Genomic DNA, 25,716 nt, shown 5'->3' on the forward strand with positions numbered 1-25,716 from the left:
ACAAGGAAAGTGTAGCTCTGCCAGAAACTGCCGGAGATATATAGCCTCTGTGGTACAATCATACAAGGCCCGGTATTCAGCCTCAGTAGAAGATCCAGTAACAGTTTCTTGTTTACGCGGCTGGACCAAGAAACAGGTGCTGAGCCGATCGAGAAAATGTAGCCGCCATGAGAACGGCGATTGTCCGAGTCACCAGCCCAGCCGGAATCAGTGTATCACTGTAGTGTTAGTCCTAGTCTGAAATGTACACCATAAGAGTAAGTATCACGTATGAACCGTAAGATACGAATACATGCATGCCAATGAGTGTGCTTGGGTTCATTAAAGTACTGACTGAGAATAGAAACTGAGTAAGAAAGATCTGGACGAGTGTGAATGAGCCAGAGTAGCTTGCCAACTACCTGACGATAGAGATGTTCATCAAAGGGAGGAGACTCCAAGTCCTTTGAGAGCTTGACTGTGGGATCCAAGGGAGTGGCAGCTGGCATAGGCTCATGGGGGATGATTTGATCAAGGAGTTGAAGAGCATATTTCTGTTGAGAATCAAAGATACCACCAGAATGCTGGACAACTTCCATGCCCAAGAAATAAGAGAGCAGACCGAGATCAGTCATCTCGAATGTGGTGCTGAGTTGTGTTTTAATGAATTGAAGTGTGGTGGTGGTAGAGCCCAAAAGCAAAAGATCATCTATGTAAAGTAAGATAAAGCAGACCCCCTCTGAAGATTGATGTATATATAAATTCGGATCAAAAGGAGTGGAATGAAACCCATTAGTTTTAAGGAAGGTGTCTATTCGGTGGAACCAGGACCGAGGTGCTTGTTTAAGCCCATAAAGAGCTTTGCAGAGACGGAATACCTTATTTTCATGGCCAGGAGGAGAAAAACCTGGTGGGGGAGCCACATAGACTTCCTCATCGAGGTAGCCATTGAGAAAGGCACTCTTGACATCCATCTGATAGATAGACCAGCTGTGATGAGCGGCTAGAGCGAGGAGGAGGCGAAAGGATGTCAACCGAGCAGTAGGTGCAAAGGTTTCCTCATAATCGATACCATGTTTTTGGCGAAATCCTTGCACTTCTAAGCGAGCTTTGTACTTGTCCAAGGTTCCATCTGCTTTGAGTTTTGTTCGGAAGATCCACTTTGTTCCTATGACCTTTTTGTGACTGGTCGATCGACCAAAGTCCAGGTCTCATTGCGATCAATGCTCTCAAGCTCCTGCTCCATGGCACGATGCCACTCAGGATGTTGAAATGCTTCCTGCCAAGTGGCAGGTTCAGAATGTACGATACAGGCTGTGGTAAAAATGGATGCAGTGGTAGTGGAAGAAGCTGTCCGGGCAAAGCGACGAGGACCGGGAGGAGGAAGTTCTAGGGGAACAATCCCGGAATCCTTCATAGTTTGTCGATACCAGCGTGGCAGCGGGTCTTGAGAAGAGGATCGGGGAATGGGAGAAGCAATGGGAGGGAGAAAGAAGTTTCGGGGGGAACGGGAATAGGTGCGTCATCAGTAGGTAGAATAGAGGAATTTTTTAGAACATCTCTTTCATCGAAGACCACATCATGGCGAACCAAAGCTTGGTTTGTGCGAGGATCAAATAAGCAATAAGCTTTGGCTTCAGCCGAGTAGCCAACGAGAAGTAGAAGTTCAGCACGAGGTTCTAGTTTACCGCGAGTATCATTGGGAGTATGAGTGTATGCGCGGCATCCAAAGATGCGGATATGAGAAATAGAGGGTCGGTAGCCATAGAAAGCCTCAAAAGGCGTCATGTTCGGTCGGGATGGGCTCAGTAGGGCAACGATTAAGGAGATAGACAGAAGTGTTCACGGCTTCCGGCCAAAGACGTTCGGGCAACTCGGTTGCAAAAAGCATGGAGCGTGCCATGTTCATGACTGTGCGCAGTCTCCTTTCGACACGAGCATTTTGGACGGCGAATTGGGAGATGTGAGATGGCGTTGGATACCATGCTCGTGAAGGAAATGAGTGAATTCATGGGAAACGAATTCACCACCATTATCAGTGCGAGCAATTCCAATAGGCTTCCCTGTTTGATTCATAACCAATCGAGCCCAAGTGGCAAAGAAGGAAAAAGTGTTAGATTTCTCTTTCATGAAGAACACCCATTGATATCGAGAGTAATCATCCACAATTAAGAAGAAATATTGTGAGCCATTCAATGAAGGAACAGGAGATTTGCCACTAATATCAAGGTGGATTAGATGCAATATCTCACTAGCTCGAGAAGTGGAATGAGGAGGAAAAGGAGTTCTGCTTTGTTTGCCTAATTGGCATGGACGGCAAATATCTTTGGCTCGTGATAATTGAGGTAGGCCATCAACCAAATGATCCCAAGACATTTCATATAAAGAGTCATAGGACAAATGTCCCAGACGATAATGCCACAACCGTTCTGTGTCAGTCGGATCTTTCAGGGTAGCAAGACCATGAAGCCGATGAAACTCAGAGCCAGTATTAGAGGGAGTCTCAAGAAATTGTGTCATGAGGTACAGACCATGAGGTTGGGCTTCGCCCTGAGCTAAAAGGAGTCGTGATGTCTCATCTATGATTTCGACATGCATCTTTGTAAATAGCACCGCACGGCGAAGAAGGCAAAGTTGATGGACGGAAAGAAGATTGACCCCTAATTGGGGGACATAAAACACTTGATCCAACTGAGCAAGATTGGGGCCTTTGTCGGTATCAAATTTGATTGAACCAACGCCACGAATAGGAGCGACAGAGTTATTGCCACAACGGACTCCCCTTGTTGCCGGTTGGCAAGAAATGAAGAGATCACGATGAGGGGTCATATGATGAGTGGCTCCACTATCCACAATCCAAGGGGCTTTATGGCCACATGGTAGAGTATGAAATGCTAATCCAGATATGGATGGGGAGGAGTCAAGCTCGGTGATATGGATCAAGGCCTGGGAAGTGAAGTCTAGAGAATCTCTAGTGGACTAGTTAGACAGGCCTTCGGGAGTGATGAAGGGAGGGGATGGGGTGAATTGATTAGTGACATGGCCCTATGGTCTCCAAGGGCCATCGTTAGGTGGAGGACCACTCCTAGGGCGCCAGCGAAGTGGCAAAGGAGTACTTTAACATCAGGAGGCAATTCTAGTCGATATGCAACTGGTCGAATTCTTTTAATGACCTTGAAAGGACCACAGTATCTGGGGGATAATTTCGGAACCAAACCAGTACTTAGGCTCTTGGATTCCTTAGGAATTCGCAAATATACCATCGTTCCTTTAGAGATCTCTCTGGGTGAACGATGTCTATTACCATAAAATCTGTCCCGATCTTGGGCACTTCTAATAGACTCCTTGGCAAATTGCAACATTTCCTGCATATCTAGCAAGAAGTTCTTAGCAGCATCATTTTGAATGCCTTTTAATCCAACCATAACTGGTGACTTAGGTTGAAACCCGTACATAAGCATAAAAGGACTCTATCCTGTACTAGAATGCTTTGCACTGTTGTAAGCAAATTCAATCATAGGTAGATAATCTTCCCATGAAGACTGTCTCTTAGATACATATGCCCGAAGCATGTCTTCAACCAACTGGTTGACCTTCTCTGTACTGCCATCGGATTGTGCATGATCCGAGGAACTCATAGCTAGAGTAGTTTCTAACTTCTCAAAAACAAGTGTCCAAAAGTTACTTGTAAACTTTGAGTCCCTGTCACTGACTATGTCAGATGGCAAACCGAGTGTGGGCCAACGATATTGAGTGTCGTCTAGCTTCTTACTTTCGAAAGCTACAGGTCTGCCCTCTTGGAATAGAGCTGCCCCAATCGCATAATCACTCGCATCGGCCTCTAAAACATAAGGCCGGGTAGGATCGGGTAATGCAAGAACGGGTGCTTCCTTGATAGAAAACTTCAAGGTTTCAAAAGCCTTGTTCATTGCATCATTCCAAGGGATCGGCTGAGTAGACCTGCGTCCATGACCTTTCAATATGTTTGTCAGGGGTGCCGTGATATGTGAATAATCACGCACAGATTTCCGAAGAAATACCGTAAATCCTAGGAAAGAACGAAGTTGTTTCACAGTCTGAGGGATAGGCCATTCTAAAACCTTCTGGATACGATCCAGATCAATGCTAATACCTTCAGAAGAAATCTTGTGTCCTAAGTAAATGATCTCCTTCATAAAGAAGTCATATTTACTCATCTTGGCATAAAGCTTATGCTGTCTTAGAACAACTAAAACAACCCGGAGGTGTCCTATGTGATCCTCAAGCGATTTACTATATATCAAGATGTCATCTAAGAACACTACAACAAATTTGCCTCGCTGCAAGAAGTGTTAGAGGAAATGAAGGGAAGGAGGCCCTTTTATAGGGCAGGCCAAGGGGGGGAGTCGGCCAGTTTGGCTGGACCAACCAGCCTGGTCGGTCAAGCCAACTGGGCCGACCAGCTGGTCGGCCAGCCTACCCCCTCTGGCCCCCCTTGCTGCATGGGGGCTGGTCGGCTGGCCACGCCTGGAGATGCTGAATCTCAACACCCCCTCTCAGCTCCAGGGTGTGGCACAAGACCCAGAGAGCTGGTATGACGTTGGAGAAGGGGAGGAGAAACAGATTTGGTAAATATGTCGGCGACGTTGTCGGAAGTGGTGCTGAAGAGGAGCACAATGGTACCGTCAAGAACCTTCTCTCGCGTGTAGTGGTACTGAATTTCAATGTGTTTTGTCCGAGCATGAAAAACCGGATTGCGAGCAAGGGCAATACAGCTTTGATTGTCACAAAAAAGTGTGGTAGAAGTGGATTGCTGAAAACCACAATCGAGAAGAAGGCACCGAAGCCACACAGCCTCACAGGTGGCACTACACATAGCCCGATACTCAGCCTCGGTGGAAGATAGGGCGACCGTGGGTTGGCGTTTACTGGACCAGGAGATAGCCGCAGAGCCAAAGGAGAAAACATAGCCCGTGGTAGAGCGGCGAGAATCGGGGTCGCCAGCCCAATCGGAGTCACTCCAACCTCGGAGAGTGAGCGGGGAAGGAGAGGAACCACCGGCAGCATAAAAGAGCCCGAAAGTAGAGGTCCCCTGAAGATAGCGGAGGAGACGTCGAGCAGCTTGCCAATGAGAAAGCGAAGGGGTTTGCATGAAGGTACTGAGGGTGCCGACAGAGAAGCCGAGATCCAGTCGAGTGTTAAGTAGCCAAAGAAGAGATCCAACAAGCTGGCGGTAGAGGGAGGCATCAGGATAAGCAGTGGACCCAGAAGCAGAGAGTTTAGCGTTGGGATCCATGGGAGAGGTGATGGGCTGACAGTCAGCCATGTGGAAAGTTTCGAGGAGCTCTTGAACATAGCGTTGCTGAGAGACAAAATACCCCCTCTTAGTCTGCCAAATCTCAAGACCCAAGAAAAAATGGAGAAGGCCCATATCCGTCATCTCAAATTCAGTTTGAAGAGCAACTTTAATGGCAAGGATATGATTGGTATGACTCCCGGTGAGGATTAAATCATCCACATAAAGAATGATGAAGGTATGAAGCTGTCCTTCATGAAAAAGATAAAGATTGGGATCAGCCAGAGAGCGAAGAAGTCCTTGGCGGCAGAAGAAGGTATCAATACGCTGATTCCAGGCCCGAGGAGCTTGCTTGAGACCGTAGAGAGCCTTGCGAAGGCGACAGACCATGAAAGGAGAACGAGAATCAATGAAGCCGGGCGGCTGATCCACATATACCTCTTCATGAAGATCACCATTCAAAAATGCAGATTTGACGTCCATTTGAAAGATGGGCCACTGATGGTGGGCGGCAAGAGCGAGGATCGTGCGGATGGTGCTCATCCGGGCGGTAGGTGCAAAGGTCTCCCCATAGTCGATGCCGGGTCGTTGGGCATAGCCTTTAGCCACCAGCCGAGCTTTATACTTGTCGACAGAACCATCAGAGGCGTATTTTGTTTTGAAAATCCACCGGACACCAATGACGGAACGATGTGAGGGACGAGGGACAAGGTCCCAGGTGTGGTTCCGAAGAAGAGCATGAATTTCCGCTTCCATAGCCTGTTTCCAATGAGGCTGGGCCAGAGCCTGAGGAACGGTAGTGGGCTCACGAGTGGCGAGGATGCGAGACATAAGGGCATAATTGACATGAAGGGGATCAGAAGAGGATGGTGGGAGATGGCGATGAGAGCGACGAGGCCCATCATCAGGGGGTGGTTCGGAGTAGGGATCCTCAAGACCGGAGGAGCGGAGAGTATCAATGAGCCATCGCGGAACACGTACTGAGCGGGGTTCCAAAGGAGGAGCAGACGAGGGTGGAGCCGGAGAAGGAGGCGGAGGAGAGAGAATAGGAGGTGATGTACCGGGGGACGAGGCAGGTGGAGGGAGAGAGAGCTCCGGGGCATCAGACGGATCTCCAAGAACAGGAGGAGAGTCGGAGGATGTCGGAAGGACCTGCTCGTCGAAAAGAACATCCCTGCTCACGGAGATAATGCGGCGGCAAGGATCATAGAGGCGATAGCCAGTGGAGACGGAGTTGTAGCCTACGAACAAGAGCTTGTGGGACTTAGGATCAAGCTTTCCACAATCAGATTTAGGAATATGAACATAAGCATCACAGCCAAATACTCGAAAATGGGAAACATCGGGCTTAGATCCATAGTAAGCCTGATAAGGGGTCATGCCTGGGACTGCTGATGTCGGAGAGCGGTTAAGAGTATGGATGGCGGTCATCATGGCCTCGGCCCAAAGAGACTGAGGGAGTTGACTGTGAGTGAGCATGGTCCGAGCCATTTCAACACCGGTACGATGTTTACGTTCAACCACACCATTATCAGAAGGGGTACCTGTGTTGGCAAATTCCCGTTTGACACCACGACTACTCAAGAACCGATCAAACTCGAGAGAGGTGAATTCACCACCTTTATCAGCACGAAGAATTTTGAGGGAGTGATTGGATTCTTTTTCCACCATGGCTAGCCAGGTCTGGAAACGACTGAAAGCCAGATCCTTGTGGGAAAGAAAATAGATCCAAGAGTAGCGACTGAAATCATCAACAAGGAGCATGTAGTACGAGGCTCCCCCAAGGGACATAATCTGCATAGGGCCACATAGGTCGAGGTGAACAAGACCAAGCGGAACAGTGGCACGGCGAGAGGCATGATGAGCGAACGGCTCGCGATGTTGTTTGCCCAATATGCAAGAGGGACAGAGACCTTGGCGAGTGCCGACGTTAGGGAGGCCGATGACAAGCTGATCACGGAAAGCACGATGAAGAGCATCAATGTGTAAATGACCAAACCGATAATGCCAAAGGTCGCCAAGAGAGGTTCCTGTAAGGGAGGGAAGGGCAACAAGCTTGTAGATACCATTAGTAGAATGGCCGGTCCAAACTGGCTGTCCGGTGGCACGATCGCGGATGGTGACAGAGGCTGCTTCAAACTCAACTTTCATATTGTTTTGACAAATCTGATGAACCGAAAGGAGATGAAAGCCGAGAGACGGAACATAAAGAACACGAGAAGAGTGTTTACCCCCTTTGCCATCAGGAATAATATCAAGAGAGCCCTCTGAATGAACAGGAATAGAGTGCTTATCGCCGATGCAGACACGACCAGAATGAGGAGTGAGATCCTGGAGCAGTGAGGAGGAGGGGGTCATATGCCGAGAGGCCCCACTATCAACAATCCATTCACGAGCATCGGAGCTATGGAGAGCCAATGACTCTGCTGCAGGAAGGGGGACCGAATTCAAGAGCTCAAGGTGAACAAATGCAGGAGTAGGGGTAAGGGAAGCATCAGCCGCAGCGGCCAGAGGTGCGTCAGCTCGTTTGTGTTTGCGGTATGGACAATTGCGCCAATAATGGCCAGGAGTGCCACAGTGATTGCAATTACCTTTGGGAGTAGGACGGTCACTGGAGGGATCTGAAGGAGATGAGTTATTGGCAGAGGACGGGGCATTCTTGGATCGTGATTTGGGACGATGGGCCACAAGAGCCTCAGAAGAACCATCAGAGGTTTTAGTGAACTGTTCCTCCTGATCCATCATCATGCGGACAAGTTCCTCCCAAGTGATGGTGCTGAGGCGGCCAGAGGTAATAAGAGAAGAATAGAATGCTGCATATCGACTGTCAGTAATAACATGAGATAAGAGAGTAATAGCCATATCTTCGGAGGAGATAGCCTTGCCTGCATGGAGGATGTCCTGATGCATGCTCTGCATTTTGTTGATGTGGTCCCGTATGGAAGGAGAAGTAGTTGGATCGAGGCGACGAAGCTGAACTTCCAAGGAAATACGTTTCATGGGAGTGACGCGAAGATACATGCCATCAAGAAATTCCCAAATAGCACGTGCAGAAGTAAGATGCTTGATATGATTGAGAACCCCTGGTTGACAATTGAGAAAGATGAACGAGCGTACACGAGCATTCAATTTATCCCAAATAAGAGAAGCATGTGGCTCCTCCTCAGGTGACGGACGAGGGATCCCGGGATCAACAAACTCAGCAAGATCATAAGATTCCAATACAGACGCCATCTGAATTTTCCAAAGAGAATAATTGGTCCCATCTAACTGCCGAGCATCTGGAAATGTAGGAAGAGTGGGAATACGTACAGGCTTGTCAGACTCTTGAAAGAAACTGGACATAGGGGATACGCGAAGATCCGGAGTAGAATCCTTTGTTTCATCAGCCATAACTGAAAACAGGGAATGGACAGCAACAAGGGGCTGAAGAGAACGGGGCTGGTGAAAAGATCAAGGTCTAGAACAGGGCCAATCTCAACAATCGAACCCAAAGATCAAGAGCCAATAAGTTCAGCAAGAAACCCCTGAATAAAGTCGTACGGGTGAAGACGGGAGCCGACCCGATGCGCGATGAAGGAAGGGGGGGAGAGGCTCTTGATGAAGCAGTAGGCTGCTATTGATAGCCCGGGCTGCTATTAAAATGGCAGCGGAAGATGCAAACAAACTGAAATTATAGAGCCACACAGAGAACACTAGAGATAACAAAATGTACCACCACTGATCTGCTGTAAATCAGCCCTTAAACCAGGGCAGCAACTGAAATACAAGATATCTTGAATAAGATAGAAAACAGGAGCTGCTGGAGAGGCTGAACTGAAGCAGAGAAAAAGGGGGGAACACAAGAAAGCTGAAGCCTGAGAGCACGGAGGCAGGAGAAGCCTGAAACGAAGAGGCAGAGGCCTGGAGCGGGGAGGCAAGAGCCCTGAAGAGGCAAGATCTGCTGCGGGAGTGTGGGCAGCCAACTGAGCAGCTGAGAGGGGGCTCTGAGGGGATGGTCAGGAGCAGGCTGTATGCTGGAGCCTTGAGGAGCTGCAAGAAGTGTTAGAGGAAATGAAGGGAAGGAGGCCCTTTTATAGGGCAGGCCAAGGGGGGGAGTCGGCCAGTTTGGCTGGACCGACCAGCCTGGTCGGTCAGGCCAACTGGGCCGACCAGCTAGTCGGCCAGCCTACCCCCTCTGGCCCCCCTTGCTGCATGGGGGCTGGTCGGCTGGCCACGCCTGGAGATGCTGAATCTCAACAGAAAATCCCTGAACAAATCGTTCATCATCTGCTGAAAAGTAGCAGGAGCATTGGTCAAACCAAAAGGTAATACGAGGAACTCGTAATGACCATACCTAGTTCGGAATGCGGTCCTATCTATGTGTTTAGCATAGATATGGATTTGATGATTACCCGTAGGCAAATCAATCTTAGTGAAATACTTCGCTTCGGCCAAACGGTCTATCAAATCATCGGAACGAGGTAAAGGATAGCGGTTCTTAATTGTGACTTTATTTAATCGTTTATAATCTATACACATTCTCCAGGAAGAATCTTTCTTCTTTCTTAAGAGGACAGGTGCACCCCAAGGTGATTTACTTGGGCGGATATAGGCCATATTTAGGTAATCCTGAAGCTGTAAAGCTAACTCATCCTCCTCTACCTGGCTCATCCTATAAGGTGGTACACTGATAGGTTGAGCCCCTGGAACTAAGTCTATGCGATGATCTACTGCCCATTCTGGAGGTAAACCTTCCGGCAGTTGAGCTGGGAATACGTCCTTAAAACTATCTAACAAAATTCTCAATTCACAGTGTTCAAACACACTTAATTCATTTTTGTTAATCACAAAAACAATAAATGAAGAAAGTGGAATCAAAACACACTGATAGACATCATAATGAGAATTGTTTAATATATTCCGAAGCTGCATCGCAGATACAATAGGCCCCTAAGAAGAGGGAATTTTATCACACTGAATACAAAATTGGGTGTTCTTATCTACAAAAGAAAGCGTATGCTCCGTCCATCCGATCTGAATATTGTGGGTTTTAAACCACTCTATCCCGATCAACAAGTCTACATGCTCCAGTTGCATAACATAACATGTAAGAGCTCCTGTGTAGGCCTGAATCCGGATAGGAAGCGCTTCAACCTTGCGATCCCAAAACTGCTTCCCAGCTGGAAGGTGCACCTCATAGGTGTGGTCGCTAGGTACTGTGGACAGCCCCATCTTCTGCACAAATTTGTAATTAACAAAATTGTGAGAGCTGCCCGGATCAAAGAGAATGTGAACCTGTTGGTCCATAACTTCTCCATAAACTCGGAAAAGATCATGGAAACCAAACAACGAAGTATTGAAAGTACAATTACAAGAGAGTGGGCAGGTAATGACATTTACTGAAATACCTGTCATCGTGACTTGGTTCGCTCCCTTGGCTGCGGTACGTGGACCCGCCTGGAGCTTCGGTCCTAGCACCAACTTTTGGTTCTTGCGCTTAGGACACTCATTCTTTGTGTGGCCCCGCTCCTCGCAATAGAAGCATCGTCCTTCTTTCTTGAGCCTCAGAGTGCGAAGGAAACGGGCTTTACCATTCTTTGCTGGAGTCAAGTTTTTCTTGGAGGCGTTGTCCGTAGACTTCGTCTCCCCAATACCAGTCGTATGCTGAAAGAACTTGCGTTTGTTCTTTCCACTCGTGTCGAAAACCGTGGTTGCTTTGGCACCGGCCATGGTATCATCGTATATGCGCGCATAAGTCATGGCCCCCTGCAACGTTGTGCATTTGTTGTTCTTTATCTGCAACTTGTAGGAGTCTGGCAAACCATCCACGAAGAAACCTAACAAGGTCACTGGATCCATCTTAGTGGCCCTGGTTTGCAAATCCCGAAATCTTTGAAGATAAACTTCAAAGGTCAAGTTTAATTTTGACATATCGAGGGCTTTGAGCTTGCCAACGATATCGTAATCATCCTCCTTCTTTAGGAACTCCTTCCTGAAGACTCCTTCAAAATCTGTCCAAGTATCATGCTTAGGCTGGAGTTCCTTCCACCATAGCAAGGCTTTACCTGACATGAACCCTGCTGCAAGCTGGATCTTCTTCTCATCTGGGTATGGGTGGAATTGGAAGTGTACCTGCCACTTGTGTAACCAAGTGTCAACTACCTCCTTTGTTCTCGACTTTTGGTCGCCCGGAAAAGGGTCTGGAGTTATATTCGGGCCTAGCACTGAAGCCATGGCATCCACATGCGTGAGTGCCTGCACAGTGCTAGCCAGAAGGGTGAGACTTGCTTGAATCCCCTGGAGTTGCTGTGTCAACCCCAATTGATTTGCATTGACCTGCTCAAATTTTCCATATAGAGCAGTCGTAAATTCACTGAAGGCCTTTTTGGTTATCAGGTCATCATAGAGACCCCGATCCTCCTCTCCCACAGGAGTGTAATCCAAATCCTGCTCTCCCATGGTGAACTCGGGATTTGCAACATCAGACATGACTGAAATCTGATTTGAATACGAACTGAGAGAAATAACTGACTGAAACGAAGCGCAAAGGAGAATGGAGCAGAGGAAAACCGTCCCAAGAGATGCCGACGGAAAGAGATGCTGGAACCTGGCGAACCGAAAGCCCACGAATCCCGAGACCTCGCTGAACCCGCTACCGGATGCACGTGCGAAATCCTGCAGCAACCGTGCTGCTGATGTGGCTGTACGGTCTGCTGACGTAGGTCGTACAGGTTCTGACGGAGGCCGTACAGGTGCTGACGTGGACTGTACGGCGTCCGTACAGTCTGCGGGTACCGGCTCGGAGCAGGGGGTGCTGACGCAGGCAGGGTTCACTGCTGCGGGTACCGTACAGATGGCGCTGACTGACGTAAGCAGTGTACGGCTGATGACGTAGGCTGGCGCAGATTGTACGGTGCAGCTGCAGATCCGTACGGTGCTGATGCAGAGCCGTACGGTTGACGAAGGCTGACGTAAGCTGCGTACAGTGGCTGACGCAGGCTGGCGCAGGTACGAACAGGCTGAAGCAGGCTGGCGCAGGCAGGCTCTCGAGTCGAGGAGTTGCTTCAAGGCTCTAGGCTAGGCTGTGGGTAGGCTGGTACCCTGCCCCATCTATATAGGGAGCAGGGCAGCCTTATTTGGAAGCTCAGCTTCCAAAAAAGGCCAAGCTCCCCTAGCTTTGGAGGGGGTGCTTTTTCGAAAAAAGCACCCTCTACGCAGGCTGTACACAGCCTGTTCGCTGCCCTTTGAGCCTCTCCTTGCACCCGCCTGTTACCGTACTGCCCTGGGCGTCACCTCTACGCCTCCCTTGCAGCCTTTTCGCCTCTCTCTCCTACCTTTCTGCTCACTCTCCACTTCCTACAGCCTTCTCTCACAGGCCCTTTCAGGGATCTCGAAATCTCTCCCTCCTTTTCTTCTTCCTTTTCCCTCATATCTGTCCACCCCTCCTATCCCAGGTACCCAGCAGAAAACGCAGCAACAGATTTCGAAATTTAGGGCATACCTGGAGGAAAAATTCGTCAAAAATTCCCGCGTCAGAAGTTCCTACCTCAGGAGTCGGCTCTGATACCAACTAACACGTCCCAGCACTCCTGAAACCCCTGAACTGCAAAACAACCACACACAACATCAGATCTGAGCAGGCTGCTCACCACCCAACCATGACATCTACGGGATGAGATCCCGAATCAGAAGATGTCCCCTCCGAGCCACGAGCTGAGCTACTGGCACAAACTCCCAATCAGATCCAAACCAGCCTGGTGTCCCATACCAGCAGGTGGCGCTGTGAAGCCCTGGATCTGCCACTGGGCTTTGGGCTACGCTAAGATGCAGGCGCGCGTCCGCGACTCAATCCAGGATTAGACCTGGCACCTGGGAACGAGACTTGCTCCCAACTGCACACTGAGAACTGAACCCCCTGGGCCCCTTTTATAGACTCGGGCCCCGAGCGCCAAAAATAGCGAACACCTATAAATAGTTCGTACCCTTGCCACTCAACCCGAGAATCAAGCCTGCCTAGCTCTAAGCCTCCCCAGGCTAACCTGAGCTAGTTCTGTGTACCTAGTACACGTTAGATACCAATCCGTGCACATGACATGGTGGGGGGTTGTGGGAGAATGCCTTTGGCTTTGGAGCGACATTCGTCATCAACATGCCCAACTTTCTGGCAATGCTGACAAAACCGGTTCTTTTTGGGAAGGTTGTGCCAGGCGGGGCTTAATACGAGAGGAATTATTGGAGTGAGGATCGGGAGAGGGCTTCCCGGAGCTGAGTTGATCTTTTTGAATCCCGGAGAGAAGAGCCCCCTCTGAAGCAGGAACGCTATGTTTTTGGTAAACCTGCGAGTAGAGACGAGCATAACGCAAGAGTTGACATTCGAACTCATAAAAGGTAGGAAGGGAGGGTTGAGACATCATTTGCTGCATAAAACTAAAGTACTTAGGCGGGAGTTTGTTCAAAAAGAAAGTAACTTGGTCATCCTCGGATTTGGGAGGACCAGTTGTGGCAAATTCAGCAATTAATTGCCAGTAGTCTACCAGCTTGACCTTGAGATCATCGTCAGCAGTGATCTACAATTGTTGGAGATCGTGGTCAAGATTGATGCAAGGAGTATGACCTCGGGCCGCATAGCGGTCAGTGAGATGTGCCCATCGCTCAGAGGCAAGGTCAAAATGCTGCAATTGATAGTGAAAGTCAGGCAAAAGCCCTTGCATGATTTCGACAATGGCAGCGGCATTACGATGCCACCACGAGCGAACTACCTGATAAGGATAAACATGAGGATCAGGTTGCGGTTCATTACCTTGAACGAGTTCCCATAAGTCTTGAGAATCAAGCACATTGCGCATGAGATTTGACCAAGTGGTATAATTAGAACCGTTAAAACGAGTCATATCAGTAAAAGCATGTTTGGCTGTTGCAGAGACCGGGTGAGAGGAAGAAAGGGAATGATAGGGAGAAGCAACCGGTGGATGAGATCGGAGGGAAGGAAGAATGAGAACCGAAAGCAAACTCATTGCCTGACGAATTTCTCCTTTCTCGTCTACGAGTGTTCACATGCATGTATGGATCTGTGTCCTCGTGATTACTCGTTCCTATGCCTTGCATAACAGACGGATTTGCACCAAGGGGATAGGGCAACATACCTTGCACTGATTCTTGTGGGATAGGCATTGTCGAATAACCCATTGTCTTCATGCCGGCCTGTCCTCTTTCGTCGGGGTATACTTGTTCTTTGTTGGCACCGAACTTGAAATGTTGCTCCGCTTCTTTTGAGTCCTTGTTGACGTATCGAACAAAGCCGTGGAGAAGAAGAAGCTCGGGGTTTGCGGGTACCTACTTCAAGTTCCTTCCATTTCTAAAATTCAGCAAATTCTTTAAAGAGTTTGGAGAGGTATTCATCACCTTTGATCCTTGCAGACTCTCTCTCGACATATGACGAGGGTGGTGGTTGAATAGAGGTCGATTCGGGCTGAGATCGCTTTGGGGAAGAAGGAGAAGACATCTTCAGTTGATGATCTATCTTCCAAGCTTTCCAGGTCAAGGCTCAGGTGTCGGCAAGCACACCTTGCTCTGATACCATATAAATAAAGTTCTTGGATATAAATAAGACAACACTGAAGACGAAAGATAGCTGAAGAAGAAATATATATCACCAAAGTAACTCAATACAAGAGAAGAGATATCTGCGAAAGAAACTGTGGAGGGAGCGAACAGCAGTTCTCTAGAGCAGTCAACTAAAGTGGGCTCTGCACTAGCTCCACAAGCTGGAACTGAACTAGATCTGGGTCAGCAACCTATTGCCAGAAGAGCAAAGGTTTGCTGCAGATCTGCAAAGAAGGGCAGCAAGAATAGAGGAGTAAGTCGATGCTGATCTAGAGCAGCTACAGGAGAGGATGATGGAGTGGAAGCAGAGGAGGCAGAGAAGTTGGTGGAGCAAAGGCAGAGGAGATGCTGAAGCGGAGGCAGAGGAGGCAGAGATGCTGGAGAGGATGCAGGAGCGAAGGCAGAGGAGGCAGAGATGCTGGAGAGCATGTGTGCAGCAGCCTGTTCCAAAAGTGATGTGGTAGCCACGGGGCTACTGCCTTTTATAGGCCTGACCCATGAGGTCGGCCAGCTGGTCGGCCAATTCCAGGTCGGCCAGTAATGGTCGGCCATTTTTGGTCTTTCTGGCCACTTGTTTGGCCCTGGCCTTTCTGGCCACTTGTTTGGCCCTGGCTTCTGCGTTTGGAGATTGCCTGGTTTAACAACAAATTGGGGTGGAAAGAAAGAGGCACAGTCAACAATTGGCTTTATATGCTTGCTCAATAGCATTGTGTAGTATGGACAAGCAAGAGCAAGACAGAGTTGCTTTTGTCTAATACAAAAGCAATGATCAAAATGTTCTTGTGAAGCAATATGGCTGTGAAGGTTTCTAGGTAAACTTTGAAGGGAAGCTATTATGATCTTGTGTTATCGATAATGAGGGGCATTGCTTTAGCCAAGAATCGAAAAGATCACAGGAAGTCAAAGCATATTTTGATGTTTCTTGTTATTCCATTTGGCATTGGACCGAGCATGGTGAATTTGACATTTTCACTATTTCTTTGAAGAATAATTGCGAACTATAAGGAGGTGAGCCTGTGGTTGTCTTAGGTGCAAGTATTGCTTGCTGTAATTGAATTGCAGCAAGGAGAATTCAGCAAGTATGTCACACAGTGACGAGGATTGGGATAGGGGATAGGAGTCCTCCCAAATGGGCCATCTTTGTTTGAGGGAGCTTCTGTTGAAGATGATCAGAATGCCGATAGGTATCCTTATGGACCTATGCCATTAAATGGACAGCCATCAGTCATGCAGAATGGACAAATCAGGGACAGCAAGTCATTCGGCACCCCACAATGCATCCAGGATATTTACGTGGTGGTTCTGTGTTTCAAGCAGTGGCTGGCCAGGGAATGGTCAAGGAATGCTTGGAAATCACCCTGTTGCTCTTTAGCTTGGAATGCAAGGTATGCAAGGGATTATGCTTGGGGGTATGTGGATCGGAATGCAGAGAGTTATGAGTGGAAACAATGGCACGCAGCCAGGGATGCAAAGTGGAATGCGTGGCACTTTGGGAGCTCCTGTAAGCATGCTTGGTATGCAGGGTACTGGGGCTGGTTTAACAAACCCTGCTATGGGTAATGGCAGTGTTGGTCAGGCTTTTGTTGTCCACTGTGATGTATGCGGGAACAGCATTGGTGCAATCCTCATGCAAAATGGATGGGTTTGTTGTTGCCTTCGATTGTAGAATGTTGGCTGAAAGAAATTTTCAAGTATATGAGAAAGAGTTGCTGGCTGTGGCTCTTGCTAGCTAGGAGCATTACCTGCTAGGGCTGATTTCACTGTGTAGACAGATCACCAGACCTTCAGATATTTTCCTCTTTCAAAATAGGTTGTTTGAGAAGCATATGCGTTGAGTCCTTAGTTGTATGCAATGAAGGACTAGTATGCAGAGGATGGGGAGTCTGCAAGGCGTTATGATCAGTTGTCTGATGGACAGCAACATGCATTATACTTTCAGAGATGGATTCCTCCAGATGCATGGTCGTCTCTGGTGTTACAAGTAGTTTAGGCCTACTGATTTTTTTTTGGAAAGCAGTGGAGACTTTCTTTGGCCAGCTTTGTGACAAGAGATGGATGCTTTTGTAGGATTTGCATCGTATGTCAGTAGATCCGTGATGTAGCTTACAGGTTGAAAGTACCGGATCATTGAAGAATTCATAATGTTTGAAATGTGATCTTCTCAAACCTTTCCAGGGAGATGTGCCAGAAGTTATGCCTACTGTGTGTAGCCAAAAGTTGAGAGACTTGATGAGATCTTAGTTCCAGATCAGGTATTGGCACATAAAGAAAGGAAAGAGGTGAAGTTTCTATCTGGTGAAGTTTTGGAATCATTCACCATTGTCTGCGAATTGGCTGGAAGAGGGTAGTTGTTTCAGCTTTACTTGGAAGCTTTTTAGCTTGAGACAACTTCAGTTGTGGCTCCTTCAGGCTCAGCAGAGCATAGGTCTCGAGCATTGCCTGATGCTCAAGAGAGGGGTAGTACTTCTGTCTCTTTGTTACAGACAGGATCAGATATCTAGAAGTGGCTTGGTGACTGTGTGTGTTTCACTTGAGGTACTGCTTGATATCTTCCTTGGGACTTCTATGATCAGTATACTAGTCATTATGAGATGGTTTTTGCAGTGTATATGGATTGCTACCCTAGTCTGTGAACAATCATATATGCTATGACAGTTTGTAATACATGCTTTAATGATGGGATATTCACATGTATTTCAGATGCAATCGGTGGTACTTGTATGAATGCCATATTGTTTGCTGTGTTGTGATGCCAGTTCTCTTCTGGGAAACAAGTTGATGTATTAGGATATGTGCGACCCATAGGGTGAGAGACTATTGGTAATGGCAGTCCTGGATAGTGGAGAAAGCTCCTATATGCTTTCTTTCTTTGCTTTGAGCAGATGGATGACTAATTCGGCACTAGCGACAGCTGTGGGGAACTGAGTGGCTGAGTGGGCTGCTAGTATTAGTTCTAGGCAGAGTGTAGTCAATCTGGAATAGAGATGGATGCTTATTGCCAGATTTAGTGAGAGCAATGAACAATAAAGGCTATGCAGGGTATGTGGATGCCTAGTGGGAAGTGGAATGTAAGAAAGATTGTATCCTTTCTATAGCCTGGATTCAGGGCCTCTCACCTAACCGCAAGGGGCGCCAAGGTTTGGGGCCAATCTGTCTCTTTGTCCTGGTGCAGGGGCACTTTAGCTCCCAGTCTGTGTTTTAAGTTGCTTGCTGAATATTTTATTGTGAAAGCATTGGATGGTTATTTGCAGTTCTACTGCTCTTTGATTTTTTTGAAGGTCGGTTTCAATGATTGCATGGTCTTTAGAGTATGCAGCTATATCCTCACCCAAATGCATGAAGGGGTAATCTCCTGATATGCTGCTGTTGTGTTTGTATATGGGAGATTTGGGGTGGGAGCAAAATAGTATGCCGCCAGTTGGACATTCCCATCATTTGTTATTGAGAGAGAGAGAGAGAGAGAGAGAGAGAGAGAGAGAGAGAGAAGGGGGGAGACTAAATTTGACAGCATACTTGCATTCAATGGGATTTCTTTTTTCTAAAATGACACTATATAAAACAGGATTGAGATGAATGGTGATTGGGTGACAGCGGCGCCAGATGTGTTCCGGACAAATCTCAGAGATGCTGAATTCATCATTCTAGCATCAGATGGCCTTTGGGATTCTGTACAAAGGTTGGAATAATGGCTTATTAATCGCCAGCTTGAACCTCATGCCTCTCTCACCTTGTGTACCTCCCATTCTTTGTTCACATCGATTATTTTCCCTCTTTCCCCCTTCCCTCTCTTGACTGTAAAGTTGTGGAGTGGTATTATTCTTCGTGTGCAAGAGTTGATGAACTATTTCTTGTCAAGTGTTCTCTGTGTTAAATTGGGGTTTCAATTTTATCCTCGTGGGAAGAAAGAATAGTACACAAGATGATTGGATTACCCAGCAATACTAAATTGAAAATGCAGTAAGGAATTTGTTGACTCATAGAGGCTCTAGTCTTGGTAGAGCTTTCCTTTCGTCCATGGAGATGAGACAGAACCCAGCGTGTGGCCCTGGATATTTAGATAGGAATCCTGCGCATTCCTCAATATGTACATGATGATTATTATGGTACCTGGAGTGTCTTCTGCTAGGTGCACACCTTTTATAAAGGATAGGTATTACATTGCCTTTGAGTCTTTGTCTTCTGTTAGATGCACACTTTTATGTATAGGATGATTATTATTTTCGGTATACTCAAGAGTCTGTGTCTTCTGGTAGATGCACACTTTTACCGTGATGGCCATTGATTTAATGAATATATCAGCAAGTCACCTTTGTTTTCTATTTTCAGCTCAGAAGCTGTCCGGATTGTAAGGAATCAACTTCTTCAACATGGTGATGCGCAGGTAGCATATACCTTTTCTGTTTTATAGGTTTTCTTACAAGTGAATGCTTTTTAACATTATTTTTCAGTATCTGTAAATCTCTGATGTCTGGATGTGTTGCTCTGTAGCGTGCAAGTGAAGTTCTTGCAAACACAGCCCTGGTAATACTTCCAGACTTTCCTGTTCTTTTCCCCTTAGCGTTGTAATGCTGGATGTTGGTTGGAAATCTTGAGAAAAAATTTCCTTAGAATGCAGATTGCTGATTTCTGTTCATAATTCTGGTTGAACTGCAGGCTAAAAATGGACAGGATAATGTATCTATCGTTATTGCTGACTTTGGGTGAGTCAGGGATCCAGTCGTTTGTGTAGTTTTATATTCAAAGGATTTATGCTGTCATCAAGAGGGTTTCTGCCTGCATGCCAGTCAGTAATTTTTTCTGTCCACGAATTTTCATCCATGTGCACACTTTTGAAAGCTTGTTGTTCACTTGTAAGCATGGTCTGCATATTTGTGGATTGATGTTTTCCTTCCTGATGAACTGAAGTTATACTCTTCTGCCTGGCAGGAAAATACAGCAGCAGCCAAATGGGCATTTCGAAGAGCATAACATTGGGAGTGAGATTGGACAAGTCATCCTTACTCTTGGTGTTGTTGGTCTGGGTGTGTGGTTATCTCAATTTGCGAGCCAGAATGGACTACAGTGAACTCGGGGTTCTAAATGATGTTGTAACTACGATGTACCATATATTATGCCTTAAGACCTGGCAGAACACAAAAGCCAGCAAAGTAAAAATTTATTTCGAGCAGAAAGTCTATATGACCAGTCACGTTTCCTGTTTCATGGGTAAACTTATTCCCCATGCATGGCCCCTGGTAAAGGGGAAAGGAAAATTACATTATGATGCTGTACTGGCTTTGGTCTCAATTTGCTGGTTCCTCTGCCAAGCTCCTTCTTTAGGGCTTATCTCCAGGCACCTTTTTAACCAGTCTAGTGGTGGGCAGGTTTATATGCCATGGAGATGGAAGTTTATGGGGGACAATCAATCGTACACACAAGAAACAAGGAGTGTGCTCGTCAAAAAATTCTCTGATGCGGTAATTGTTTTCATGATCTACGTTGAGGAGAATCAGAGCAAGAATATTCTGATGAAACTGCAACATGCCAATGCTTTGAGAGCGCACAACATTGGGACTGAGGTTAGTTATGCAGTCTCATTGTTGGCATTGCGAGTTTGGGTGTACTACTATCTTCATTTTCCAGTCAGCATGCATGATAAACATCTAAATGTATGCTCTTCCAAAATTACAGATCATGTATGCATGTTGAACGCGTAGAGATCATCATTATCGAAGTTGCAATAATCATCAACTTGACATCAATTGCGAAGTTTGAAGTGCTAGATGCTTGGTGTTTGATGGAATAATTGTCATATACAGAAGATGCCAAGGTTGAGGCAATACAAGAGTATGCTAAGGTAAATGAAAAGCTTGTCGATATGTTCACATTATGCATGACGGATACAATGCTACATAAGTGATGCATCTATCAATAGATTTTTTCTACCTTGTGCTCAATCTACAAGATAAAGCCACCAATTATCGTCCCAAGTCAAAAGTAGTCAAACTCAAGTGAGGAATAAAGGGCAATCATATACTGTATGAAAAAATGGAGGTTCTGCATGATTGAACAATAAAGAATAGCTTTGAAACAGACAAATGAGAATTTGTTGAATAAATATTTGGAGTTTAAAGGAGTATGTTTAGCAATGATTGCTAAAAGCATTGGAATCAGAATAAGAGAGTTGATATTCTTTCCTTTTAATCTTATTGCAATGCTTCTAGCAAACCTTCTAGCAATTATATCAAAGAGCTAGTGAAAGTAAGCTTTGAAAGGCCTTGTAGGGGAAGTGTGGTGAAAATAGCCTTGCTGAGTAATCCTTCTATGAAAGACCTTGCCTATTAAAGGACTACAGAGATGGAAAAGAATGAGGATTAGGTAGAGATCAAAGCGGACAAAGAGCCCAATAGTTGGAAGAGAGCTCCAAATTTTTAGGGGTAGAGATCAAAAGGATGGTTTCTCTTCGTCAATTGATAGTGATGGGAATGGTTTATGAAAATACTATTTTGTCGTTGCACTTTTTGCTTGAAGTTAAAGAAGCAAGATGGAGGCCAACAAACTATACAAGATGTGCCTACATCAGGAAGAAAGTCCACTCATCCCAATACTAGCTCCCTTAAAGCTAGCTCCCGTGGTTTTTGTGCAGCTGCACCTCAATATCAATCTAGAAGATTCACTTGTCACCAAAATAATTCCTAGTGAGGAGGAAGAGGATGATGCACAGGAGCCCAAAGTTGTCTTCCTTAGCATACTGCTTCACCTTGAATGAAGTGCAGCCAAGCACGTGTGGAAGTTGGAACAAAGAGAAAATGAAGAGTGATTTTACGAAACAGTCACCAATAGGAAAAGCCCCAACAGTGCCCCCATTGTGCATGGATTAGGGGGTCCCACACTGGCACTTCATCAAACCGGTTCCTTTTCAAGCCCCATGCATTCTGTTTTCACGAGTTGTTCCCCTTTAACCTCTTTCTTTGGTATGGGTTGAACTTCTTGACCTCCCTCGAGCATTTTGCACCAAAGGGAATGACTTGAACATGTGTAAAGGAAAATGTAAACATTGGTGGGAAATCCAATGACGACATAGATATTGTCAAGGAAATTCAATTTCAATAGAAGATCCCCCCTAAGGAAACTGTGATGCTTTTAGAACAAATTTGACTTGAGTCAATTACGAAGGAAAAAATGAAGAGATTAAAACTACGCATTAGGTTGATGATGGTTCAGTAGATGCTTAGATGACACTCAATGGTGATATTGATCTTGCAGCAACAACTAGGTGAGATGATTGAGTCTTGCACACTCCGAAGTCCATGGGTGGAGCTAGCAATAAAGCTAAGGTCCAAAATTTGGCAGTGGTTTACAGGGTGACAAGACACGTAGTTTATTAAGAAGCTTTGAGGATTTTAAGAGGAAAATTCAACGGTGGGTACTAAGGATGGTCTGGTATATTTTTCTTTGATACAAAAAATCTCCAAAACTCACAATGAAAGGTAAACATTTCTTAGTGCTTTCTTTTAATGTTAGGGGCTTAATTGAAGAACTTAAAGCCCTTGCAATGGATAAATGGTTTTGTCATATGTGGCTTCCCACTATCAGTAGTTTTGTAAGAAGTATAGCTGTTAGGAGTTGACCTAATGAAAAATCTCAATATGGTAGATAGAAAAAGGTTCTCATATACTACAAAGGTCGTGCAATCTAATTTAAAAGATTTAGTCATCATGTAAGGCTGATCACCATAATTGGATTTGCGTTAGATGTGTAATTGCAGTTGATATTGTTCAATCCGATTGTTCTTTATGCACCTAGTGATATCGTTAATTAAAGGAGCTTGTGGGAAGCTCGACAATTTTGGAATTAAGCTCTATTGTTAATTGCAAGGTTTAACATGGTTGAGAGCTTTATGGATAGATGGCCCTTGAAGGGTACAATGATTTGACGATCTAAATCAATCCCTTGGGAGGACATGAAGAATTTTAATGTGCACTAGTGATAAACAATTCACTTGGTCCAACTAATAAACGTGTAGCTTCACGTGGGAATCTATAGCCAAAGAAACACAGATTTTTCTTAAAGAAGTTATTGCAGTTGTGTTGGGTTTTCCAAGAGATATCGCATCCGCAATACTCCAGATTGGGGACCAAGCTCTCATCGACATTTAGAACATTGAAAACTTTGAATGTTTTTTCACGTTTATTTGAGAGAGAGAGAGAGGTTATGAACTCATTGATAGAGAGAGAAACAGAGAGAGAGCTCGTATTCTTTGTGTAACTTTTTGTGAGAAATTCTTTTCAAAAAGTTATATTGATTCAACTGCAAGTCTTCAAGGAAGCATGGTCTTCCACCACCCTTTGTTCATGGACTCTAAGCCATGTCTTCTATAGTTGACTACTCCAATATCAGTGGGGTCATTTGATTTGGCTACCTCATGATGCAATGATTTGGTATACAGTGTTTAGAGGGGCATAAATATCTTTGAAAAAGTAGGACCAAAACCATAAATAAACATTGGGACCTGCCCAAGTATTTGTACCAGACAAAATATTGGAGTAGCCCAGCAGGATTGCTAGGGCTATAAAGAGACTTGTGGTTCCCAAATGCTGACTTATAACTTGCACTATTATGCTACCAAAATTTCTACAGTCTTGCTGCCAACCTCTTGAATCATCCTTTTAGCCTCCAAGTCAATCCTAAAATGCCCCCTTTACACAGTTGGAAACATTCGAATGTCGTCTGAATCATCCGATACAGTTGACCATATTTTGAAGAATCCCTTTACCATGGAGCGAGAGATTCTCTTTGATTTCAAAGAAGAGATATTCGGTATCCACGGGGCACATCTAGAGTCCAACAATCCCAATCCCACCACTTATGTTGTTCATCCTTTAGTATCATTTCCCAGTTAGATGGATGAGGAAGATCTCCAACAATAGCCAGGACCCGAGCACTTATTGCCTTCGGCACAACAATCTACATCCTAAACGCTCATAAAAAGGTGCATTTGAGCCACCACCCCCTCCTGCTATCTATACGAACATGCATTGTAACTTTCCTCTCACTCCCCCTTAGGACCACAATGGATGGAAGCATTGGTTGGAATCGTGGTTCATGCCAAATACATGTACCGAGTTGATGCTAGTTTCAGGGTGATGTACCATAGTGCCAATTGCTATAGGACACTTTGACTAAGACGTATAGCTGCACATGCAAGTCCTAGGATTGAGCATATTTGCTACAAATCTTCCTTGCTACTTGGATAGGAAGGCAATTTCACAATTCATTGCAAATTACAATGTCAACACCATTGACACCTTCATAAAAGATTCGAATGGGAAGGAAGTCTAATTCAATCTAAATATTGATGTGGTTCGCAACGCCTTCAATCTTCCAATCATTGCAGAGCCATTCTAGAACTTTTGGTAGTTTGATAAAGACTCGTAAGTACAAGGGGGGAAGTCCCCTTCAAGGATATTTGGGACACAAGCTTTGTCAAGCTAGCCAGGGTCCTACACTTCTAGACTAAGGTGGATCTTTTCGACCATCATAATGTCATAATTCCCACACATTTGGCATGTTTGTTTTGTACAGCCCCCAACAACACCCAACAAAGCTAGTGGACTACTTCTTCTAAGAGCTACAGACTGCATGTATGAATCATAGTAAAAAATTGGTAACCCCATGCTTTTCACACCAATTATTTACCATCTAGCAACATGGAGGATAGCAAGGGAAGACTTTAGGCTAGCAGCAAAGGCCAAAATGTTATTGCAAATACCAACCCTAGTTGAGCACCCACAATCCTCCTGAGTCATTGGGACATACAGCCATGACCATAAAAAATTATCCGAAGGCCAAGGTGAGTCTAGGCAGACGGCAAAAACAAGGAGATCCAAGGAGAAAGAAGATGAGAAGGCAAAGTATCAATGATAATCCATATCTAAGGTAAGGAGAAAAGAGAAAGAAGCTGAGGCGGCTCATAAACTAAAGAAAGTACCACATAGGACAACTCAAGAGCCAATACAACAAGATATCAACCCCACACCTCTTCTGATGCCTGAAACAAACAAGACAAGGGTTTGTCGCAAGGTGACTGGAGTTAGGACTATCTAATGAGGAGCATGCTAAGCAGACATGTATTAATGTTGGGTAGCTAGCAATCACTCTGTTGTTCTTGATGAAGGGTAAGAACCCCAACCCACACTATTGGGGGGATAAACTTGTTTGAGCACATGGAGGCTATTCCAATTGCTCCAACGACAATTATGCTAGCCAAACTCAATACCGTTAGCTACGCATGGAAGATCCAATGATGAAGATTGGTAATATAGAATACAACTACATGCTAGCTATAGTAGATTGCAGAAGCAAATACTTGACATTTTCAAATGCCATGAGGAGGAGGCTATCTCAATGTGATAATGGCACACATGAAAAAAAAACAAAATCCAAAAAGAGCTCCAAGCAAAATAGGACCAACAAAAGGCACTTGAAAAGTTAGTAAAGAGTTCATTTAGGAGCCAATAAACATGAATTAGCTGAAGAAGGAATGTGAAAGAGGCCCAAAAAGGTTGAATTGAAGCTGGTTGCAGAGTGAGATAGTAGAAGCCAAAAGTGTGAATTTTTGCAACAATTAGTTACATTTGAAATTGAGTGTTGGTCCTTTGTCATGATCAAACACTAGTTTTGACATTAATCCAAGCTCCTTTTCTTCTATAATTAGTGCGTAGAGGTATATGTCCCATGATGACATGATTAGGAGCCAAAAGAAATGCATAGAGGCCATGACTATTGGATCAACAACCTCAGCATATGTGTCATTGAAGGTTTGAATTTGTGTGTCAAGCCCCATTGTTATGAGACACTCACAAAAATTAAATCATGAAAAATTGTATGGGACATTA

The 25,716-nt window shown here is 45.6% G+C and overlaps 1 protein-coding gene across 2 annotated transcripts in view; it reads left to right on the top strand.

The window, feature by feature from the left end:
* TAP38 (thylakoid-associated phosphatase 38) overlaps window positions 1–20,040 on the top strand; it is a 37,172-nt gene extending 17,132 nt beyond the window's left edge. For both annotated transcript variants that reach the window (XM_087373402.1, XM_087373404.1), the window contains exons 7-11: window positions 18,402–18,515; window positions 19,166–19,220; window positions 19,328–19,360; window positions 19,493–19,539; window positions 19,766–20,040. In XM_087373402.1, the coding sequence (XP_087229528.1) occupies window positions 18,402–18,515; window positions 19,166–19,220; window positions 19,328–19,360; window positions 19,493–19,539; window positions 19,766–19,904 (388 nt within the window). In that variant the 3' untranslated portion in view covers window positions 19,905–20,040. The remainder of the gene's footprint in view (window positions 1–18,401; window positions 18,516–19,165; window positions 19,221–19,327; window positions 19,361–19,492; window positions 19,540–19,765) is intronic.
* Window positions 20,041–25,716: the final 5,676 nt, after the last annotated feature.

The sequence above is a fragment of the Dipteris shenzhenensis genome, chromosome 4 (assembly GCF_047967505.1).
Source record: "Dipteris shenzhenensis isolate YYH24624 ecotype China chromosome 4, Dip_SZ_1.0, whole genome shotgun sequence".
Lineage (NCBI taxonomy): Eukaryota > Viridiplantae > Streptophyta > Polypodiopsida > Gleicheniales > Dipteridaceae > Dipteris > Dipteris shenzhenensis.